General features: G+C 41.5%; 2 protein-coding genes across 2 annotated transcripts in view; one reads left to right on the top strand and one right to left on the bottom strand.

Moving 5' to 3' along the window:
- The window catches only part of LOC124605545 (ATP-binding cassette sub-family F member 3), an 89,804-nt gene extending 80,024 nt beyond the window's left edge, over positions 1–9,780 (bottom strand). The window contains exons 1-2 of the mRNA XM_047137303.1: positions 9,628–9,780; positions 9,229–9,337 (exon numbers count right to left, since the gene is read on the bottom strand). Coding sequence (XP_046993259.1) covers positions 9,229–9,337; positions 9,628–9,703 — 185 coding nt within the window. The 5' untranslated portion in view covers positions 9,704–9,780. The remainder of the gene's footprint in view (positions 1–9,228; positions 9,338–9,627) is intronic.
- Positions 9,781–10,028: 248 nt separating this feature from the next.
- LOC124605544 (ubiquitin carboxyl-terminal hydrolase 5) overlaps positions 10,029–18,749 on the top strand; it is a 164,658-nt gene continuing 155,937 nt past the window's right edge. Inside the window, exon 1 of the mRNA XM_047137302.1 lies at positions 10,029–10,248. Within this exon, the coding sequence (XP_046993258.1) occupies positions 10,147–10,248 (102 nt within the window). The 5' untranslated portion in view covers positions 10,029–10,146. The remainder of the gene's footprint in view (positions 10,249–18,749) is intronic.

The following is an 18,749-nucleotide window of genomic DNA, read 5'->3' as shown; positions in this document are numbered from 1 at the left end:
CGTAATATTTTGGCGAGCACCTCTTATGAAGAAGACCACTGAAATGAACGAATGTTTAACTCGCTAATAGTTATAGGTTTTTCACTGGTAGAAAATGAAAATTAGTCGGGTCGAACATACTAAAATTCTGGCTGCTTTTCGAGTGAATATTTGTTAGACAGACAGTGAACTTTGAATGATAACGTTTTACCATATTAAATACGGGGTTGATACCCATTTCATGTGTTTCAATATGAATAAAAAGCAGAGTTAATCTAATTTTAAATGCTTTTCTGCAAGTAGACTGAAGATCCTGAACGCCCAATCTCTTAATTGTGAACTTTCAGGAACTGACTTTCAACTAGAGTTACGTGGCCTCTGTGTGGTAGGTATTAGGTGGTGGTTTCATCAATGCTGCTTTACACTGCCTACCGGGTATCTGCTACCACAGGGTGAAGGGACATCAGTAAGAATCCTATCGAGGTACGTAGACTGAATGATAAGTGTTAGCAAAAATGAAGATGACCGACCCCACCCCACTGCACTTGTTGTGCGACATTTTTCCTTAATTATTGGAACAGTTGGTTGCATGGGCAGGGGACAGTTTAGTGGGCCTCAGACGGTGTGTAGTGGTATGCGGCTGAGGTTCCAAGTCCATCATTGATGGCTTCTGAATGGTTTTGGGGTCAAATGTAGCTTTTGCACTTTTACACTGATCAGTGTATACACTCATTTGATTCTGTGGTCTGGGTTTGTCAGGAGGCTTCACACGCGGCAATTGGCTTCTTAAGAGCTGATGCAAAAAAAGTAGTTAATACTGGAGGTTCCATTGCTTTGAAAGCTTTGTAGCTTCACCAAAGGATATGTGTCACCTAATCAACTCCTGAATTTTTCTTTCCTTGTTGTAAACCCTGAACTTCCTGCTCCATTCTGGGTAAGCCCCAGAGCAGTTTACAAATTTTGGAGGAAGTGCACAAGAGTCATCCAATTCTTGAGCTGAGCCTCCACAATATCCATATGCAGCATTCCTTTTACACACCGTAGTGGTATGACCAAACTTTGATATTTGAAACATCACACTTTGTTGGGAATACACAGTCAAACCTCAAGACTGAGACTGCAAGAATGTGTGCAGGTAACTCTGGAGTGTTGAATGTTAGAATAAATGATGTTTTCCCAATGTGGCATTTATATATATGAGTTGGTTTCATCAATGCTGCTTCACACTGCCTAGCGTGTATCTGCTACCACAGAGTGAAGGGACATCGGCAAGAATCCTATCGAGGTACGTAGACTGAATGATAGTGTTAGCAAAAATGAAGATGAACGACCCCACTGCTTGTGTGTGTGTGTGTGTGTGTGTGTGTGTGTGTGTGTGTGTGTGTGTGTGTGTGTGTATACCCGTCCCCTTTTCCCCCCCCCAAGGTAAGTCTTTCCGCTCCCGGGATTGGAATGACGCCTTATCCTCTCCCTTAAAACCCAAATCGTTTCGTCTTTCCCTCTCCTTCCCTCTTTCCTGATGAAGCAACCATGGGTTGCGAAAGCTTGAAATTTGTGTGTATGTTTGTGTTTGTTATTGTTTCTATCAACGTACCAACACTCATTTGGTAAGTTACAGAATCTTTTTTTAGATATGTTTTTCCCACGTGGAGTGTTTCCCTCTATATAAATACAAAGATGATGTGACTTAGGTTGATAGACACACAAACATACACACAAAATTCAAGCTTTCGCAACCAATGGTTGCTTCATCAGGAAAGAGGGAAGGAGAGGGAAAGACGAAAGGATGTGGGTTTTAAGGGAGAGGGTAAGGAGTCATTCCAATCCCGGGAGCGGAAAGACTTACCTTGGGGGGAAAAACGGACAGGTATACACTCACACACACACACACACACACACACACACACACACACACACACACACACACACACACACAGACACAAGCAGACATATGTAAAGGCCTCTCGTGGAATTAATGCATTTATGGACCCAGCAATACCCTCCAATGCCTTGTGAATACAGAAACAAAATACTTTCTCAAAAGTATCCACTGTTCTCTTGATTACAATGTGTTTTGGCAAATTGGCAAACTTGTGTCATGTTACTGTAATTTTGAGTTTCTCAGGCAGGCTGACCAACTGATATCTCTTTGATGGATGGGCGTAGGTACTACTTGATGGTACACCCCTCCCATCATGGGTACGTGTGAACTGAAGTCAATCCGTATGGATCCCACCAGCTTCTTGGGAAATAAATGTCAACCCAGGCAGAGCTCCATGTGCCTGAGCAAGCTTTGTATAGGGTTATTCAAAAACAGATATCAACTGTTTAGTATTGAAAAATTATGAAAGACAGAAAAATATTGCACATCGTTGGATAGAAGAGGGTCCAAGGTTTTATGTTCACACAGACACTATACCATACACTCAACATGAGCACCATGTATTGCTTGAGAAACATCGAAACGGTAGCCCATTTCATTCCATATGTGAATCAACAGGTCCCTGTATACTGAATTGACAACTTACACATTTCAATCTCAGCCCTGTAAGAGTAGCTGCCACAAGTGGGATACAAAGGCTTTTTTCATGCACCAACACAGAAATAAAAACTGCAAGGTGTGAGATCTGGTGACCTGAGGAGTCAAGAGCAAGTAACAAGATCACCTTGTCCATCTCTTCCAAGCCAATGCTGAGGGCTTGTGTCATTAAGATAACACTGAACCTTAAGATAACACTGAACCTTTGTGAAGTTGAGGAAACGACCAATTTTGTAGCATGTCTACGTATGACATTGTCAGTTTCCTCTGCAAAAAAGGAAGGCTCAAACTTTTTGAACAGAAACGGTACAAAACACACTCTTTTCTGGTGAGGGTCATGTTTGAGGAGGACACCATGATTTTGTGATCCCTAAGTTTGTACATTGACAGTTTAGTTTGCCCAGTAGATGAAACGTTGATTCACATAAAGATAAGCCATTTGGAAAAGTTCCCTGGAGAACTGAAATGCAAATTTCATACCTTCTATTATGATGATGATTGGTTTGCGGGGAGCTTAACTGCACCGTTATCAGCACCCATACAAATCCCGAACCTTTGCTCAGCCTAATCTCGCTGCTTTCATGATGATGATGAAATGATGAGGACAACACAAACACCTAATCATCTCGAGGCAGGTGAAAACTCCTACTATGGTCACTAGGTGGCAATTGCTGCAGTAACTGCAACTTTTAAGGCTTCATCTGCAGGTGTCATTTCAGAACACACCACACCGTTGTTTGAGTCAGTTTAAGCACATTGCCTGTCCATCTCGTGGACTTCAGAGGGCTGTGTGTGAACTCATTTCGGATATGCTTGGCATCTTCATCAGACGTGCATGGCTAACCAGTGCTCTTCCCTTTGTTTATACAATCAACTTCCAAGAATTATGTATGCCAGTAATAAATCTTCTGCAAAGGTGGATTCTTGCTGAATTGATGGTGGAATGCAGATTGTAATTTAACAATGGAATGATTTCGGACAAATTCCAATAAAAAATTATCTTGTCGGATAACTGCCATGTTACTACAAATAAACAACAGAACAGCTATGTCAAAACTTCGAACCTTCCTCTATCTAGTGACATGTGCAGTGTGTTTAACTTTTATAGTTAGTCTGTAATAAACTGAAATGTGTTCCTTCTTTCTGAATCACCCAGTACAACTGAGGGGTAGGGGGCAGTGTCCCAGAGGCTGCCCACTAGAGAGTGTTTTAGCTCAACAGTCGTTCTCCCAATCAGCAGGCAGCACACATTCAGGTCTAGGTTTTTCCTTAAGAGGACTGTTCCTTCCTCACAGCATAGGCAGTGAAACCAAGGACCCTTCTTTGAAGCACACAATGTTACACTGCCACTCCTAACAATGGTCCCTGGAGTATGGGTTTGGGTTGGGGTTGGGTTGTTTGGGAGAGGAGACCAAACAGCGAGGTCATCGGTCTCATTGGATTAGGGAAGGACAGGGAAGGAAGTCAGCCATGCCCTTTCAGAGGAACCATCCTGGCATTTGCCTGGAGCGATTTAGGGAAATCACAGAAAACCTAAATCAGAATGGTCAGATGTGGGATCGAACCGTTGTCCTCCCGAATGCGAGTCCAGTGTGCTAACCACTGCACCACCTCGCTCGGTCTCCCTGAAGTATGATCAGAGTTTGTGGTAGAAGAAGTGTGATGGCACAGGCCAGTCCACAGCTTGGGAAACCTGGAGTTGTGGGATACTGTGTATCGCGACCCTCCACTGAGGCCTATCCATACTGGGTGGCCCATGCCACCACTGCCACAGTCCTCAGCATCTTCGAGGAACATAAAACCCTCCCTCCCAGCAGCAAAGGCACCTATGATATGGTGGTGTCCCCTGGGAAAGTCGAAGAATGACTTTATATTCTAAGATCTTGTGTTGGTAGGCCATATCGCACAACATTTCCGGTTTGTCATACACTTACTTACAGAGATATAAAACTCTAATATCCACATTTTTTCAAATAGCTATGTTTTCAGTCTTACTTCACTTCAAATTATCCATATGAAAATTGTTCATAATTTTTTTTTCTTACTCCACTTGAGAGAGAACAAAAAGTTGTAAAAGGTTGCATACTTTTGTTTCTTTCATGAAAATATTGCCGGAGATACTGTGTCTCAATGTGGCCAAAAACTCTGGGGTCACTTGTGAAAGCTGTGTTATTGATTCAAACAAATGACTACACCTCTGCAAGTCCTAAACTGGTTAGTGCCAAACTTTACTAATGTTTACTAGAAATGTGCAAATGTTTACACAGAATTCCATCAAAGTATGCGATTGTCATGCAGCAAGTTCTAGACCAATTGACATGGAATGATCCTAAAGTAAAACATATAACACCCAAGATGAAGCATCTTAGTGCATAATGTAAGTCAATGCAGTGTGCTTCATCTACAAATTATGACAGATTACTATGTCAAAATTGTCTTTAACTAAGTCAGTGTTAGATCTACAGTACAAAGTTGCATGCAGTCACACATGCACAAACAGAAGAAGCCTGCAAATACTGGTTTTGGGTCTTACATTTTTTGGAATGTAGAGTGGTGTGAAAGATGGCCAAAACATAGCAAGGTCTAAGGTATGTTGAAGGGTGACAGTTTGGATGAGAGTTGGGATAGCAATATCTGAAGGCTTCAATTAATCCAGCACTATTTGGATCAAACACCAAAAAACTACACAAATCACCAGGGCTGCAGTTGATTAGCTTGGCCACTCACAATAGGTAAATGGGCCACTCCAATGCTGTACAATGAGCAGCCACGCCAGAGGCTAGCATCTCACCGTTACATGAGCACACAGGAATTAGCAAAGATGCAGTAGCACTATCACAGTTTACTCAAGACATTCCTGTACTCTGCCAAAAGACATTTACAGTGGTGCTATTGTGCACAAAATGATATCTGAAAATGAATTGAGTGGTGAAATGGGATTAATCAAATTGTTTGATACTGCTTGGTCAACTCAACCAAACTGCCCCTTTTAAGGGTATACGGAATCAGTTTTTCGATGAAAAAATCGATTTTTGGGTAAATGCATTTTCGAAAAATTTAGACTCTCCTGTTTAATACCATGTATAAAATATTTGGATGACGTGAATAGAACTATTTTAAATAATTTTTTAAAATAATTTCAACACACGATGTTCCGCACCTTGTGTATGAGACGCGAAATATACCTGATATAGACAGCCTTGCCAGAGATATAATTGAGCACAAGAGAGTTAGCTTTTCTGTTGGCTACACTGCTAGACAGTTAACAATAGATTCTGCACCATTCGTATTGTCTCCTTTGTGAGTACATCCATGTCATTGTTGTGAAAGTCTTATGTGGAGAAGTCATTGAGTTTTCTTTCCTTCAACATGCCAAGACTTAGTCTGAAGGTATTTAGAAAGCGTGTACATTCGCACAAGAAAGTATAAAAATTCGTCTGATTCATCTTCATCAGTATCTGATGTCCCAGTAGCGACTAACCTCAACACTGGTAGTGATACATTGAGTGATGCTGCTGCCACTACACCGGAAAGTGCTTCAAGAAGAAAACTAGCTGGAATTGAAGAAGAACAGAAGAAACTAAATGCTGGGACTACAACATATGAGGTAATTAACGTCTCTTTATTATCAGACGTTTTGGAGAACAATGTGTGCTGCAAACAATGTGGAAAATGTGGTGTTTCATTGAAAACAAACTTACATGTAGGACTTGCTTGTGAATTAGAGTTGATGTGCAGTTATTGCAAACACAGTGTTACTTTCTTCAATTCCTCACATGTTACTGCAGATACAGGTAAACTACACAATATAAACATTAGACTGGTTTATGGATTATGGTGTATAGGAAAGGGCAGGGCTGCAGGTGCCATGTTGTGTGGTGTGATAAACCTCCCTCCTCCACCTTCAAAATTTAACAAACACATAATTGCAATAGGCTCTGCTGTAGAAGATGTGGCACAGGAAAACATGAAAGATGCTGTTGAGGAAGCAGTTGTTGAAAATAATAATAGCAGAGACTTGTCCATAGCTTTTGATGGAAGCTGGCAGAAGAGAGGCCACACATCTCTGAATGGTGTAGTAACAGCTACAAGTGTGAACACTGATAAGGTAGTTGATGTGGCAATACTTTCCAAGCATTGCAGATGCAAGGAGAAAATGAAAAATAAACATGAAGAGGAGTGCATGGCAAATTACTATGGGTCAAGTGGTGGTATGGAAGTTGCTGGTGTAAGAAGTATTTATCAACACTCAGTAAAATGGTACAACGGTAGAAACATAAATTTTCTTGGAGATGGTGACTCAAAGGCTTTCCAAGAAATTGAGGAACTGAGACCCTATGGTAATGATGTGAAAATTTCCAAACTGGAGTGTGTTGGCCATGTTCAGAAAAGGATTGGATCAAGACTTCGACGGCTCAAGGCTAGCATGAAAGGCAAGCAATTGAGCGATGGAAAAAACTCTAGATGGGAAAAAATAGACTGACAGATGCTACAATAGATCATATTCAGAAGTGCTATGGTCTAGCAATAAGACAGAATACAGCAGATGCAGAATTAATTAGAAGAGCAGTCTGGGCTCTGTTTTTTCATACAGCTTCAAACAATGAGAATCCCCAACATGGGCTACGTCCAAAAGGAGACAATAGTTGGTGCAAGTACAACAGAGGCAAGGTAATTAAGAAACAATACAATCACCCTCATCACCTGCCACAATGGATGAAATAAAACCAATATTCCGAGACCTCACAGATATTGGTCTACTAAAGAAATGTCTTCATGGCCGGACTCAAAATCCAAATGAGTGTGTGAACCATGTGATATGGAATAGACTACCTAAAACTGTGTTTGTGGGTATTAACACACTTCACTTCGGCGTTTATGATGCTCTTTCATCATTCAATCAGGACAATATAACAAAATGCAAAGTTCTGCAGAAGTTGGGGCTCTATGTAGGACTATGAACTGCCGCAGCTATGCTTTGTTTGGAGAAGGAACGGCTCAGATCTTCAGATAATGCCATAAAAGTATATTCAAAGATGGCTAGACAGCATAGCAGAGCCATCAAGAGGAAGCTGTTGGGCGATTCTGATGATACAAGCTATGGAGCAGGCTTGTACTGAAGTAAAAACTTTGAAGCTAATTTCCCGTAACTTTAGTTTTTTTTTGTGTATAAGGTACATTTTCTCAAGGCCTATTTATAGTAGAAAGATGAAATTTTCTGTAGTTGTTCGTTAAGACCTTCTAATATATCTGAATTAAAAGATATGTGGAATTATTTTGTATTAATGGATGTAAATTTTAAAATACTTGTTAAAATGTATAACTTTTTTTAACATTTAAAAAAAATAAAATATCTGAAAAACTATACATTATTTTTTTCAAATTTAATAATTCAGCATAAAAGTAGAACATATCTCTGCATTCTGTGAAAAAACAAGAGTATCGTCCAAATAACAAATGAGAAAATGTTTCTAACTTTTAGCTCAATTTAACATTGTAAGCATAGGGCGCTCTGTATACCCTTAACCTAAACTAGACCTCAGGCTACATTGTAGATCAGTATATTACCATATCTAAAATTATGTATTCGTATTTGTTGGCTTCATCAACTCAACCAAACTTTCACCTCTCAACCTTGCTTGGACCTCAGGCTATGTTAATGATTAGTTTATCACTTCAACCTACATTCCAAAAACCAACATAGGCACAAAAACTATCAGTGTTCAAAAAGAACACATATGACATCAAACACCTCATCAATTATATTACAGGATGAAGCTGACACCCAGTGTCAGAAGGTTCATTTGAGCTCTCGAATGAACTTACATGGGTTCCACCGGTCACACTTAAAGTGAAAGAGTTAATTAACATTTTTAAAATGACCACACATTATGTATACTTATCCCCAGCATTAGTCATTTTACTTATGTGTCAGACCACAAAAACAGAGTGTTCTGATGAGCAATAACACACCTAATAAATGTAGATACACAACAATTAAGTCAATCCCTTTTGAGGAAACATATCAGAACATAGACACAAATTTCATCCACTGTCGTCTGCATACTTATGGTCTGTGGGGAGGTGTCTTTGATTGAATAATGTTTATGTAGGATGAACAGCACCTTCCAGGTTGTTCTGTACATAGCCATTTTCAGCACACCAAAGGAAACCATAAGCAGGGTACATTAAGGCATTTGATTGCTTCCATACAAATCTCAACATCCAACAACCATATTTTGGTTGTTGCAGCTTTCCTGGTGGACGTTATGTAACCCTTCATCCCACCTGTAACTGTGCCTGGCTAACTCAGGGAGTACTATAATGGACATGGCCCCAAACATGTTACTTCAATATTATGTACTGCATGTGAAATAATGCCAAGAGGCATGTGTACACATTGGATTCTACCGCACGTAATCACATGTTTAAAAGTCATGGATCGATGTGGTTCCACAATGACTTTCTATACTTTAGCACGATTCCATCAACTTAATATAGAACGTGGATTCGTAGTGTTTTAATGTATTTCAGTGCTTGAACATTCCGTAACGTTACGACTGACCTAAGTCACACCAAATCGTACATAAAAAGATGCTTTCGAGATATTTTTATTGCGCTGTTGACACGAAATGACACATTTTCGACGCTAACATGTTTAAATATGAAAACGAATTATGAGTAGTGTGTACTGAAGTGCGAAAGCTTACCTTATTTCTACTTCACTTTTATCGCTTGCCGCTTCATGAAGAACTTCTCCAATTGCATCGTACAATTCTGTGCCATCTTCGAAATCGTCTGCACTGCTTGACAAAATTCCTGGATGGGGATTAAAAATGAGAAAATACAAATCAACAGTAAGATTACCGAGCACAAAATCAGTTTTTCAAAGTCCATTGTACCGTATTGGCCTAAGTTTAAGGCAAGTTAAGTGATCGATTCAGATTAGGCAGGTTTATTTTATATATTACATACTTCACTACTAAATACGATTTCCAAAATTCAAATGAGTAAAAAAACTCTTGCTATATAGAAATAATAGTTAGTTCTGTGCAGCTAAATTGATTGCAAAACAATATTACATTATGTACTCTTATTCAGTACACTACCTTCCACATACTGGTACAACTCGTCATCAATTGTCGGGAATTGAGATTTAATATATTCACCGCTGGTTGCTGCCATTATTCCATTAATACTATTTCTCGTACCCGCAATCCCTCACAGCTTTTGACAACACTCACACTAGCGTAACTTCATCACCATCAAAGACCTTAGAAAGAAATCAACAAAATTGGAGGGTAATTTTTATATTATGGCTGTGCAATTAAGCAAACCAAGTTAACTGTGTAATGTTGCGCTTTTTAATTGCGTTTTTGGAATTGCGATCTTCAGCGTATTCTTCGCGATTGTAAGACTGAATGCAAATGAAACATTTTATGGTATATGCCAATCGAATCTTGGAGATCTCTGAAAAAAACCGCCACGAGATCTTTGCGGTACAGTAATGACACACGTGGAGATCTTTGGTGTGCGGAGTTTGCTAGTGATGGTGCATATACACCGGTGTTTACCGTGAGGAGAAAACTTAAGACATCAACACGAAGAGGTCTATCAGAAATTGTGCGATGGCTGCTGTGGATTTGACTCGCTTCTTGCCTGATATAAGGATTCCATCTCACGGAGATAAGATATACAAAGACGAGTGCGTGTTCTCCTTTGATACTCCAGTGAGTAATTTCGCGCTCTGTGTATGCCACATTCTTCAACTTTTCTCTGTGACATGTTGCACATTTCAGCGAGTTGCAAATATATGTTGAACAAGTAACGAGCACATTTACATTTGTGGAAGTAGCCTAAATAGTGGAAAGTATGTAAACGTGCCATTCACTTGAGTGCTCAATATGATATGCCATTAAAAAAAGGAAGTCTTCCTTTTCCATGAAACATTTTCTTTTTACTCGTACCAAAGAGAAGTATTTCGTTTTTATGAAAGGACCATTATTAAAGTAAAAAGTTTTCGGGATTTATTCTTGTATTAGGTCCTCCTGATGTGTGTAAGCACTGTCATAATTTACAGTACGAGTGTCTTATTTGGCTTTCGTGGCTATGAACTTCAATTTTCCCTGTACTAGCAAGACAGATAAGGCTGCGAACACTTTAAAATACATTCCATTGCATGTACTACAAATCTGAACCTTTAAATATTGTTAAGTCATGTTTTGCGAGACACTGTTCGCTTTTCTCCCTGTAACAAGCCTTTTGCACAGTTTGAAGTATACTGTAGGGTAATTTACATATTGTACTACTACTGTTAAGGGATAAGTTGAAGAAAGACAAACATACATTTAGGCCTTTAGCATTTGTAGCTGTAGAGAGAGCCTTTGACAGTGTCAACTGGCCTACACTCATTAAAATTTTGAAGGTAGCGTGGATGAAATACAGGAGAGTGAAAGGTTATTTCCTACTTGTACATCAACCAGACTGCAGCTGCGAAGTTAAGAGTCAAAGGACATGAAAGGGAAGCAGTAGTTGAGAATGTAGTTTATTCGTCTCATAATGTACAGTGTCAAATCAAACATTTTTGTACAGGAAACACGTCAGATGTCAAGGGAGTGACACGGTTGTAGCTTATCCCCAATGTTATTCAGTCTGTACTTTGTGCAAGGTCAATAGAAGTGTTACTGAATTCTCAAACCTATGAGAGATTATGTTCACTGCCATTGATACCAGTTACCTGGGAGCTTGTCAGTTATAACAAACAGAACATTGCACTGTTGGAACAATTTGCGGCATCTGGCTCTTACAATTCAGGACCGTTCCCTTAAATTGTTGGTGGTTGCTGATACCAGTGTTGAGAACTCGTTTGTGATGGATACATTTCAGGCATTTGGATTTTCTATCACCAACACAGTTCACCCTTTGTCCAATCAGGTACCATATTCTTAATTGGAAACATTGCACAAGGAGTTTTTGGACTTGTTTTCTGAATATATAGGGTGTGCTTAGAATTTTTCTGCCAGTTTTTGCCATGCACATCCTATTCCTGTCACCCTGAAAGATCAAGTGAAAGCATAATTGAACAGACTTCAATCTCTAGGGGTGATGCAACCTGTTACGGTTAGTGAATGGTTGTCTCCACTGGTTATAGTTTGGAAGACATCAGGAAAACTTCACTGCTGTGGTGACTTCAGTACCACTGTCAATGTGCAGTCAATCATGTACACGTGTCCTCTCCCATGCCAGAGGAACTATTGGTGAAAATATCGGTTGGCCAATACTTTCCTAAAATTGATTTTTCTGAAGTGTATCTGCAGGTTCCTGTGGACGAAGAGTCTCGGTGAGTTCTGGTTTTGAATACTCTTTTTGGCCTCTGTCAATATTTGCACCTTCCTTTTGGTGTGGCTAACACCCCTGCTATTGTCCAGTTATTTTTAAAGCAATTGACTATGCCTGTTCCAGATTGCATTTATTATCTCTATGATGTTGTCTTGAACTTCTCCACAGCCAATCACGTCAAAAATTTGCACACTATGTTTTCTGTCGTACAGTCTGCAGGCTTTCGGTGTAACCTTGTGAAATCTCAGTGTTTTTCCAACCTTCTGTTATTTATTTGGGGTTTGAGGACTTGCTGGATTGGCTTCACTCTCTGCCAGCCCACATCTCTGCTGTTATGTCCATGCCTCGCCCCTCATCCATGAAGAAGCTTCAGGCCTTCCTAGGGAAGGTAGCGTACTTCCATAAATTGCTGCCAAGGGCAGCCACATTGGCCCCCCTTTTTTCCAGTTTTTCAATTTGGTCTTACCTTTTATGCCTTAACTGTGTGTCTTTGCTCATCATTTGACTCCCCTGACTAGATCCGTCCACTTTTAGCAGACCCTCTTTCTTCTGTGACTCACTTCAGAATTGTAGGACTGCTGACCTCACCATTTGGTGCAATATCCCCCCTCAATTAATCAGTCAATCAGGTTTTCACTCAGCCTTTCCATTGGATGATTTTCTTGGTGCTGATCATGCTTGGTTTTGGTTGGTTGGTTGGTTGGTTGGTTGGTTTGTTTGGAGGGAGGAGACCAGTCAGCGAGGTCATCAGTCTCATCGGACCAGGGAAGGATGACGGAGGAAGTTGGTCATGCCCTTTCAAAGGAATCATCCCAGCGTTTGCCTGAAGCGATTTAGGGAAATCACGGAAAACCTAAATCGGGATGGCCAGATACGGGATTGAACTGGCATCCTCCCGAATGGTTTTGAATTGTGATTTTGAATGTTTTTTTCTGGCATTTCATACAACTTTTCATCCAGCATTACATGGTCCTCGTTGTTGGGTTTGTGTATCTTTCCTCTTCCAAACTGTACACACCGAGCGAGGTGGCGCAGTGATTAGCACACTGGACTTGCATTCGGGAGCACAGCAGCTCAATCCCGGGTCCAACCATCCTGATTTAGGTTTTCTGTGATTTCCCTAAATCACTCCAGGCAAATGCCGGGATGGTTCCGTTGAAAGGGCACAGCCGACTTACTCCCTAATCCGATGAGACCGATGACCTCGCTGTTTGGTCTCTCCCCCGAGCCAACCCAACCTATCGTCGTCCAAACTGTACAGAAGTGCAGACTGTGTGTAAGGTTGCCCAGTGCGGTATACATTCAGTTTTTTGTGCTTTTCTATCTTTGCATCATTCCTTTCTGGCAAAAGTAACACACCCAGAACCCAACACAGTAGCCATCCTGTTGCAGTGGAGTCTAGTACCAGTACTCTGATAGCCCCCCTTGACCATGCAGGGATCACAGTATTGATGCCTGAGCTGCAAATTCCTTGTGTATGCAAAGTAGTATGTGCCCATTGTGGCTGGGGCATGGAGACTCCAGGCAACAGTTAACCGGTCAGGTAGTTGGAAAGCCCTCGTTTGAAGGGAGAAACACCAAGATGCAGATGACTCACGAATGGAATGGATTAAACTTTTGTCTACTGGGAGCCTCAAGGCCCCAGAAATCTCTTTCAAAGCGAACAGTTGCTACAATGTGTAGATAGATAATTCCAAATTGTTTGTTTTCCTGGCTATGCTGTGGGAGGTGCCTAGGGCTGAGATACAAGGAGAGAGATACTCCCCACAATACTTAGTTTGCACTAGGATTGACAGGGATTCCTTTTTGACCACAAAGCCATTATTCTTTGCTGAACAACTCTATGGACAGATTTGTGAAAGTAGCAGCAATTTCAAAAGTGAAAAGTGAATCATTTCTGATTAGAAGGATATCCCCTGCTCGGTCGTGTGCACTCCTCACCAGTGGCAATCTGGTTGACATTCCTCACCCCCCCCCCCCCTCCCTCCCCCCACCCATAGCAGTCTCAATACGTATAGGTTACCATCTTCCTCTGTCACTTTCTACTGACCAGTAACGAGTTACATGCCAATTTGGAGGAGCGGGGTGTAAATTTCATCCAGCCTGTGCAGTGGGACGAAAGGACAGTAGCGTTGATATTAGGGCCTTCATCTTGGCCTTTGAAGGTGACTCATTACCTGAAATGGTCAAGGTGATGGTTTATCGATGCAATGTGGAATGCTGTCCCCCCCTTCCATGCCATGCTTCAAATCACGAGATATGAGCACGTCTTCACATTGTAATGCTAACCCTGTCTATAGGGATTGTGGACATCAGTTGCATAAGAATGCTCATTGCACCCCTCCCCATTGGTGTCAGCTGTGGGAAGCACCATTCCCCATGTTCACGAGACTGTACCATCTCCCAGAGAATAAAAAAAAGATCCAAGTATAAAAGACCCTTGAGCGACTCGTATATCAAGAGGCCAATAAGCAATATGTCCATTTGCGTCTCATACATATGATGATGACACTAGCTACAGCTACAATGCCATCCTCTCTAGTGACAGTACCCTTTGTGCCTCCTACTTCAGGCCCTTGGAGCCATCTGACGACTCCCTTGTTGTGGGGAGCTCCCTCCTAATGTTCCTACGACCCATTTTGAGAGCTTGACACTCTGCCTTCTGGGGTCCTCAACCCTGAGCCAGAGCATCAACACCCTCTTCAGGCACCTCACACAATGGAGGGGTCCCTCGGAACACTCCCTTCCCAGGATTTTGCTGATCAGCAACCGGATTCCAGCCAGTGGCTGAATGAGCCACATATTGCTGGTCATAGGGCATGTTTTTCCTTCTTTGTCTGCTTTATCCATGATGGTGGTTTCTACTCCTCTCTGTGAGGTAGGGCACATTATTGGCCTCATTGGCTGCTTGAGGGATTTGAGGACTGCCCCCCCCATCCCACCCATCACCTGCTCTGACCCAGGGGGCCCAAAGTTGCCCTTGCTCAGTGGTCCAACATGGCTCCTGCCCTTCCCTCCTCTCCTTTTGAATTCTTATTTCTTTATTTCTGTCATTGGTTTACTGTCTCACTTTCATTGTTCTCTTTCTTGAGATTTGATCAATTTGTTTCTAGTTTGCTTGTTGTAATTGGGACAGGGGACAGTGAGGAAACACCGGTCGGGAGTAGTGGGTGTGTCCTGGGGGCCTCCAGCTGATTCCTGGATAGAGAAACACTCTCATCTTCACTCTCTTACAGTTTTCTCACTTCTGCTTGCATCTTTCTCTTGGTTTTATTGATCCACTATTACAGTAAGATTCATCAGGGTTTATCTTTTGTGTCCTTTCTCCTAGAGGACTGTGCGCCACTTGACACATATAGGATTGAGGAACTGATGATCTCATAGTTTTATCTGTTTAATCCCATCAATCCACCCACCTCTCAATACTGTGAGGACTTGCCAGAAGGGAAACGTGTTCTGTGTTGAACTGTAGATCGCTTCTTACCAGTTGGATAAAGGTTAGGGAAAAGCAAGTTACCAAAGTGACTTGCAAGTGGTGTGTTCTGGTTGTTGAGTTGTTGTTGTGGTCTTCAGTCCAAAGACTGGTTTGATGCAGCTCTCCAAGCTGCTCTATCCTGTGCAAGCATCTCCAAGTCATGACTACAACCTACATCCTTCTGAATGAGCTTAAAGTATTCATCTCCTGGTCTCCTTTTATAGTTTTTACCCATCATGCTTCTTTCCAGTACTAAACTACTAATCTCTTGATGCCTCAGAATGTGTCCTACCAACCGATCCCTTCTTCTAATCAAGGTGCATCACAAATTCATCTTCTCGCCATTTCTATTCAGTACCTCCTCATTAGTTATGTGATCTACCCATCTAATTTTCAGGATTCTTCTGTAGCACCACATTTCAGAAGCTTCTATTTTCTTCTTGTCTAAACTGTTTATCGTCCATGTTTTGCTTCCATACATGTGTACACCCAATACAAATACTTTCAGAAAGGACTTCCTGACACTTAAATCTATAATCGGTGTTAACAAATTTCTCTTTGTCAGTAATGCTTTACTTGCTATTGCCAGTCTACATTTTACCAGGTGTACCGGTATGAATGAGCATTTTTTTTTTTTTTTTTTGGTGAAAATGAAACACTAATTTTGAATTGGAAAGTAAAAACATTTTATTCAAAGTACTGACCATTGCTTTCTATACATTTTGACCACCTTTCTGCCAATATGTGGATTTCATGACAATAGAAATGTTCGTCTTTTAAAGCAAACCAATCAGACAGCCAATTTTCGACTTCTTCGTAGGAATCGAAGTGTTCCTCAGCCAATGCGTGTCCCATTGATGACAACAAATGGTAGTCGGAAGGGGCCAAGTCTGGTGAATATGGTGGGGGGGGGGGGGGGTAGCAGCTCCCAGCCAAGTGTTTTGATTGTATTCTGAACCAGTTTTGCTGTGTGTACAAGTGCATTGTCGTGTAAAAAAATTACTTTGCCATGTCTTCCGGCCCATTCTGGTCTTTTTTCGATCAGTGCATAGTTCAAATTGATCATTTGTTGTCTGTAGCGATTAGTATTCAGTTTCACCAGGTTTTAGAAGCTCATGGTACACCACACCTTTCTGATCCCACCAAATACAGAGCATTGTCTTCTTGTCAAATCAATCTGCTTTTGCAGTCGATGTTGATCGTTGTCCCGGATTAACCCATGATTTTTCCCGTTTAGGATTCTTAAAATAAATCCATTTTTCATCGCCAGTAGCTATTCGATGCAAAATTGGTTTTCTTTCATGTCTTTGAAGCAAAATTTGACAACTGGTTTTTTGGTTTTCCATCTGTATTTCATTCAATTCATGTGGCACCCATTTTCCACACTTTTGGATCGGAAATACGGAAGCGTCCGATCCCACCCGTCGGCTTTGACCCATGACGTCACAAATATGGCGGAAACGACCATAAACAACAATTCCAATATGGCAGATATAAAATCGTTGCATACGTATCATAAAGACGAAAATACATTGAAAAACAAACACACACACACGTTTCACAAAAAGCCTGACTCTAACAGGACAAGCGTGGGAAATTGGAGGTTTTTGGGTGGGGAGAAACTAAATATAAACAAATTTAGCCACCCACCCACATACAAAACCACGAAAAACGACGAAAAAAATCGACATCACAAAACTCACCAAATACCACAAAACACATTATTATCTAGAATCGGACACTTCCCTTGACCTATATAGATCTACAGCAGCTCCCGATCCCATAAATTGGGATCGAACCCTTCCCTTGACCTATATAGCTCAACAGCAGCTCCCGATCCCATCTCCCAATACTAAAATCAAAATGCACTGTCAAACATTACGAACAAACACTTCCCTTGACCTACATAGATCTACAGCAGCTCCCGATCCCATAAATTGGGATCAAACACTTCCCTTGGCCTATACAGCTCAACAGCAGCTCCCGATCCCATCTCCCAATACAAAAACCAAAATGCACCGCCAAACATTACAACAAACACTTCCCTTGACCTACACAGATCTACAGCAGCTTCCGATCCCATAAATTGGGATCGAACACTTCCCTTGACCTATATAGCTCAACAGCAGCTCCCGATCCCATCTCCTAATACAAAAATCAAAATGCACTGCCAAACATTACAACAAACACTTCCCTTGACCTACTCAGATCTACAGAAGCTCCCGATCCCATAAATTGGGATCGAACAGTTCCCTTGACCTAAATAGCTCAACAGCAGCTCCCGATCCCATCTCCCATTACAAAAACTAACATACTCCACCAAACTTTGAGATTGAACACTTCCCTCCAACTATATAGCTCAACAGCAGCTCCCCGTCCCATAAATTAGGATCGACCACTACCCTTGACCTATGTAACTCAAAAACATCTCCCAATACCAACACCAATACCAACCTTCACAGCCACAAATTTCAATGAAACACTTCCCTATACCCCAATACACAACACATACGCCAAAAACAAAAAAATGAGAACTTAACACAAGAAAGTTCCAGCCCCACAAACTAGATTGGCCACCACAATCGCGCGCGCGCACACACACACACACACACACACACACACACACACACACACACACACACACGCAAACCAACGAAAAAATACTGAGCCAAAAGAAAAACCCAACCCACCCACACCTCAACCCCCCTCCCCCGACCGCAAAATAAAAAACCCACAAACAAAAACCAAATGCAACATAAAAAACATCTCAATCACACACTACAACTCAACAAAAACTTCAACAAAATAGATCCTCCACAACTAAAACAAAAAACAAACACACTCCCCCTCCCCCCCCCCCCCCCCACCTTAACAAACACTATAGAACAAAATAAACCACCCACCCCACCCTGAACCACAGCCACCCACCCACCTACCTACCCAGACCACCCTAACTAACCACTTTCGGCCTATACATTTTACCCACAGCCCTTAAGAAAACCCGAACAATACAATAGCCCTCTGGGACGCTCTTCTGCCAACAGTACTCATCTAAATGAGACTGAAGGTTGGAAGAGCGCCTCTTCCCCCTCCCAAGAACTGACTTAACCGCCCCCCACATCCCCTCTGTTGTATTAGTACAAGCCCCTGTCTCATAATTCTTAAACTCTAAACTATGGTTCACTACTAAATGATTAAATCCCCTCTAACCAACCTCCTATAAGAAAAAAAAAGCATCAGAAACTATTGTGGACCCCGGCTCTATATATTCCTCAATTAACCCCACTAATTCAGCCTTCGACCTCCCTTCCACAACCCTAAAAACACATTCGGAACCCCCGCACCCCGGAACAACAGCCCCCCACGCCCAAAGACCAGCCACAGACTTCCCCCTCCCATACTTCCTTTTCCCAAACT

Source organism: Schistocerca americana, chromosome 3 (genome assembly GCF_021461395.2).
Source record: "Schistocerca americana isolate TAMUIC-IGC-003095 chromosome 3, iqSchAmer2.1, whole genome shotgun sequence".
In the NCBI taxonomy this organism is placed as follows: domain Eukaryota; kingdom Metazoa; phylum Arthropoda; class Insecta; order Orthoptera; family Acrididae; genus Schistocerca; species Schistocerca americana.
This window is presented reverse-complemented; position numbering and strand designations above follow the sequence as displayed.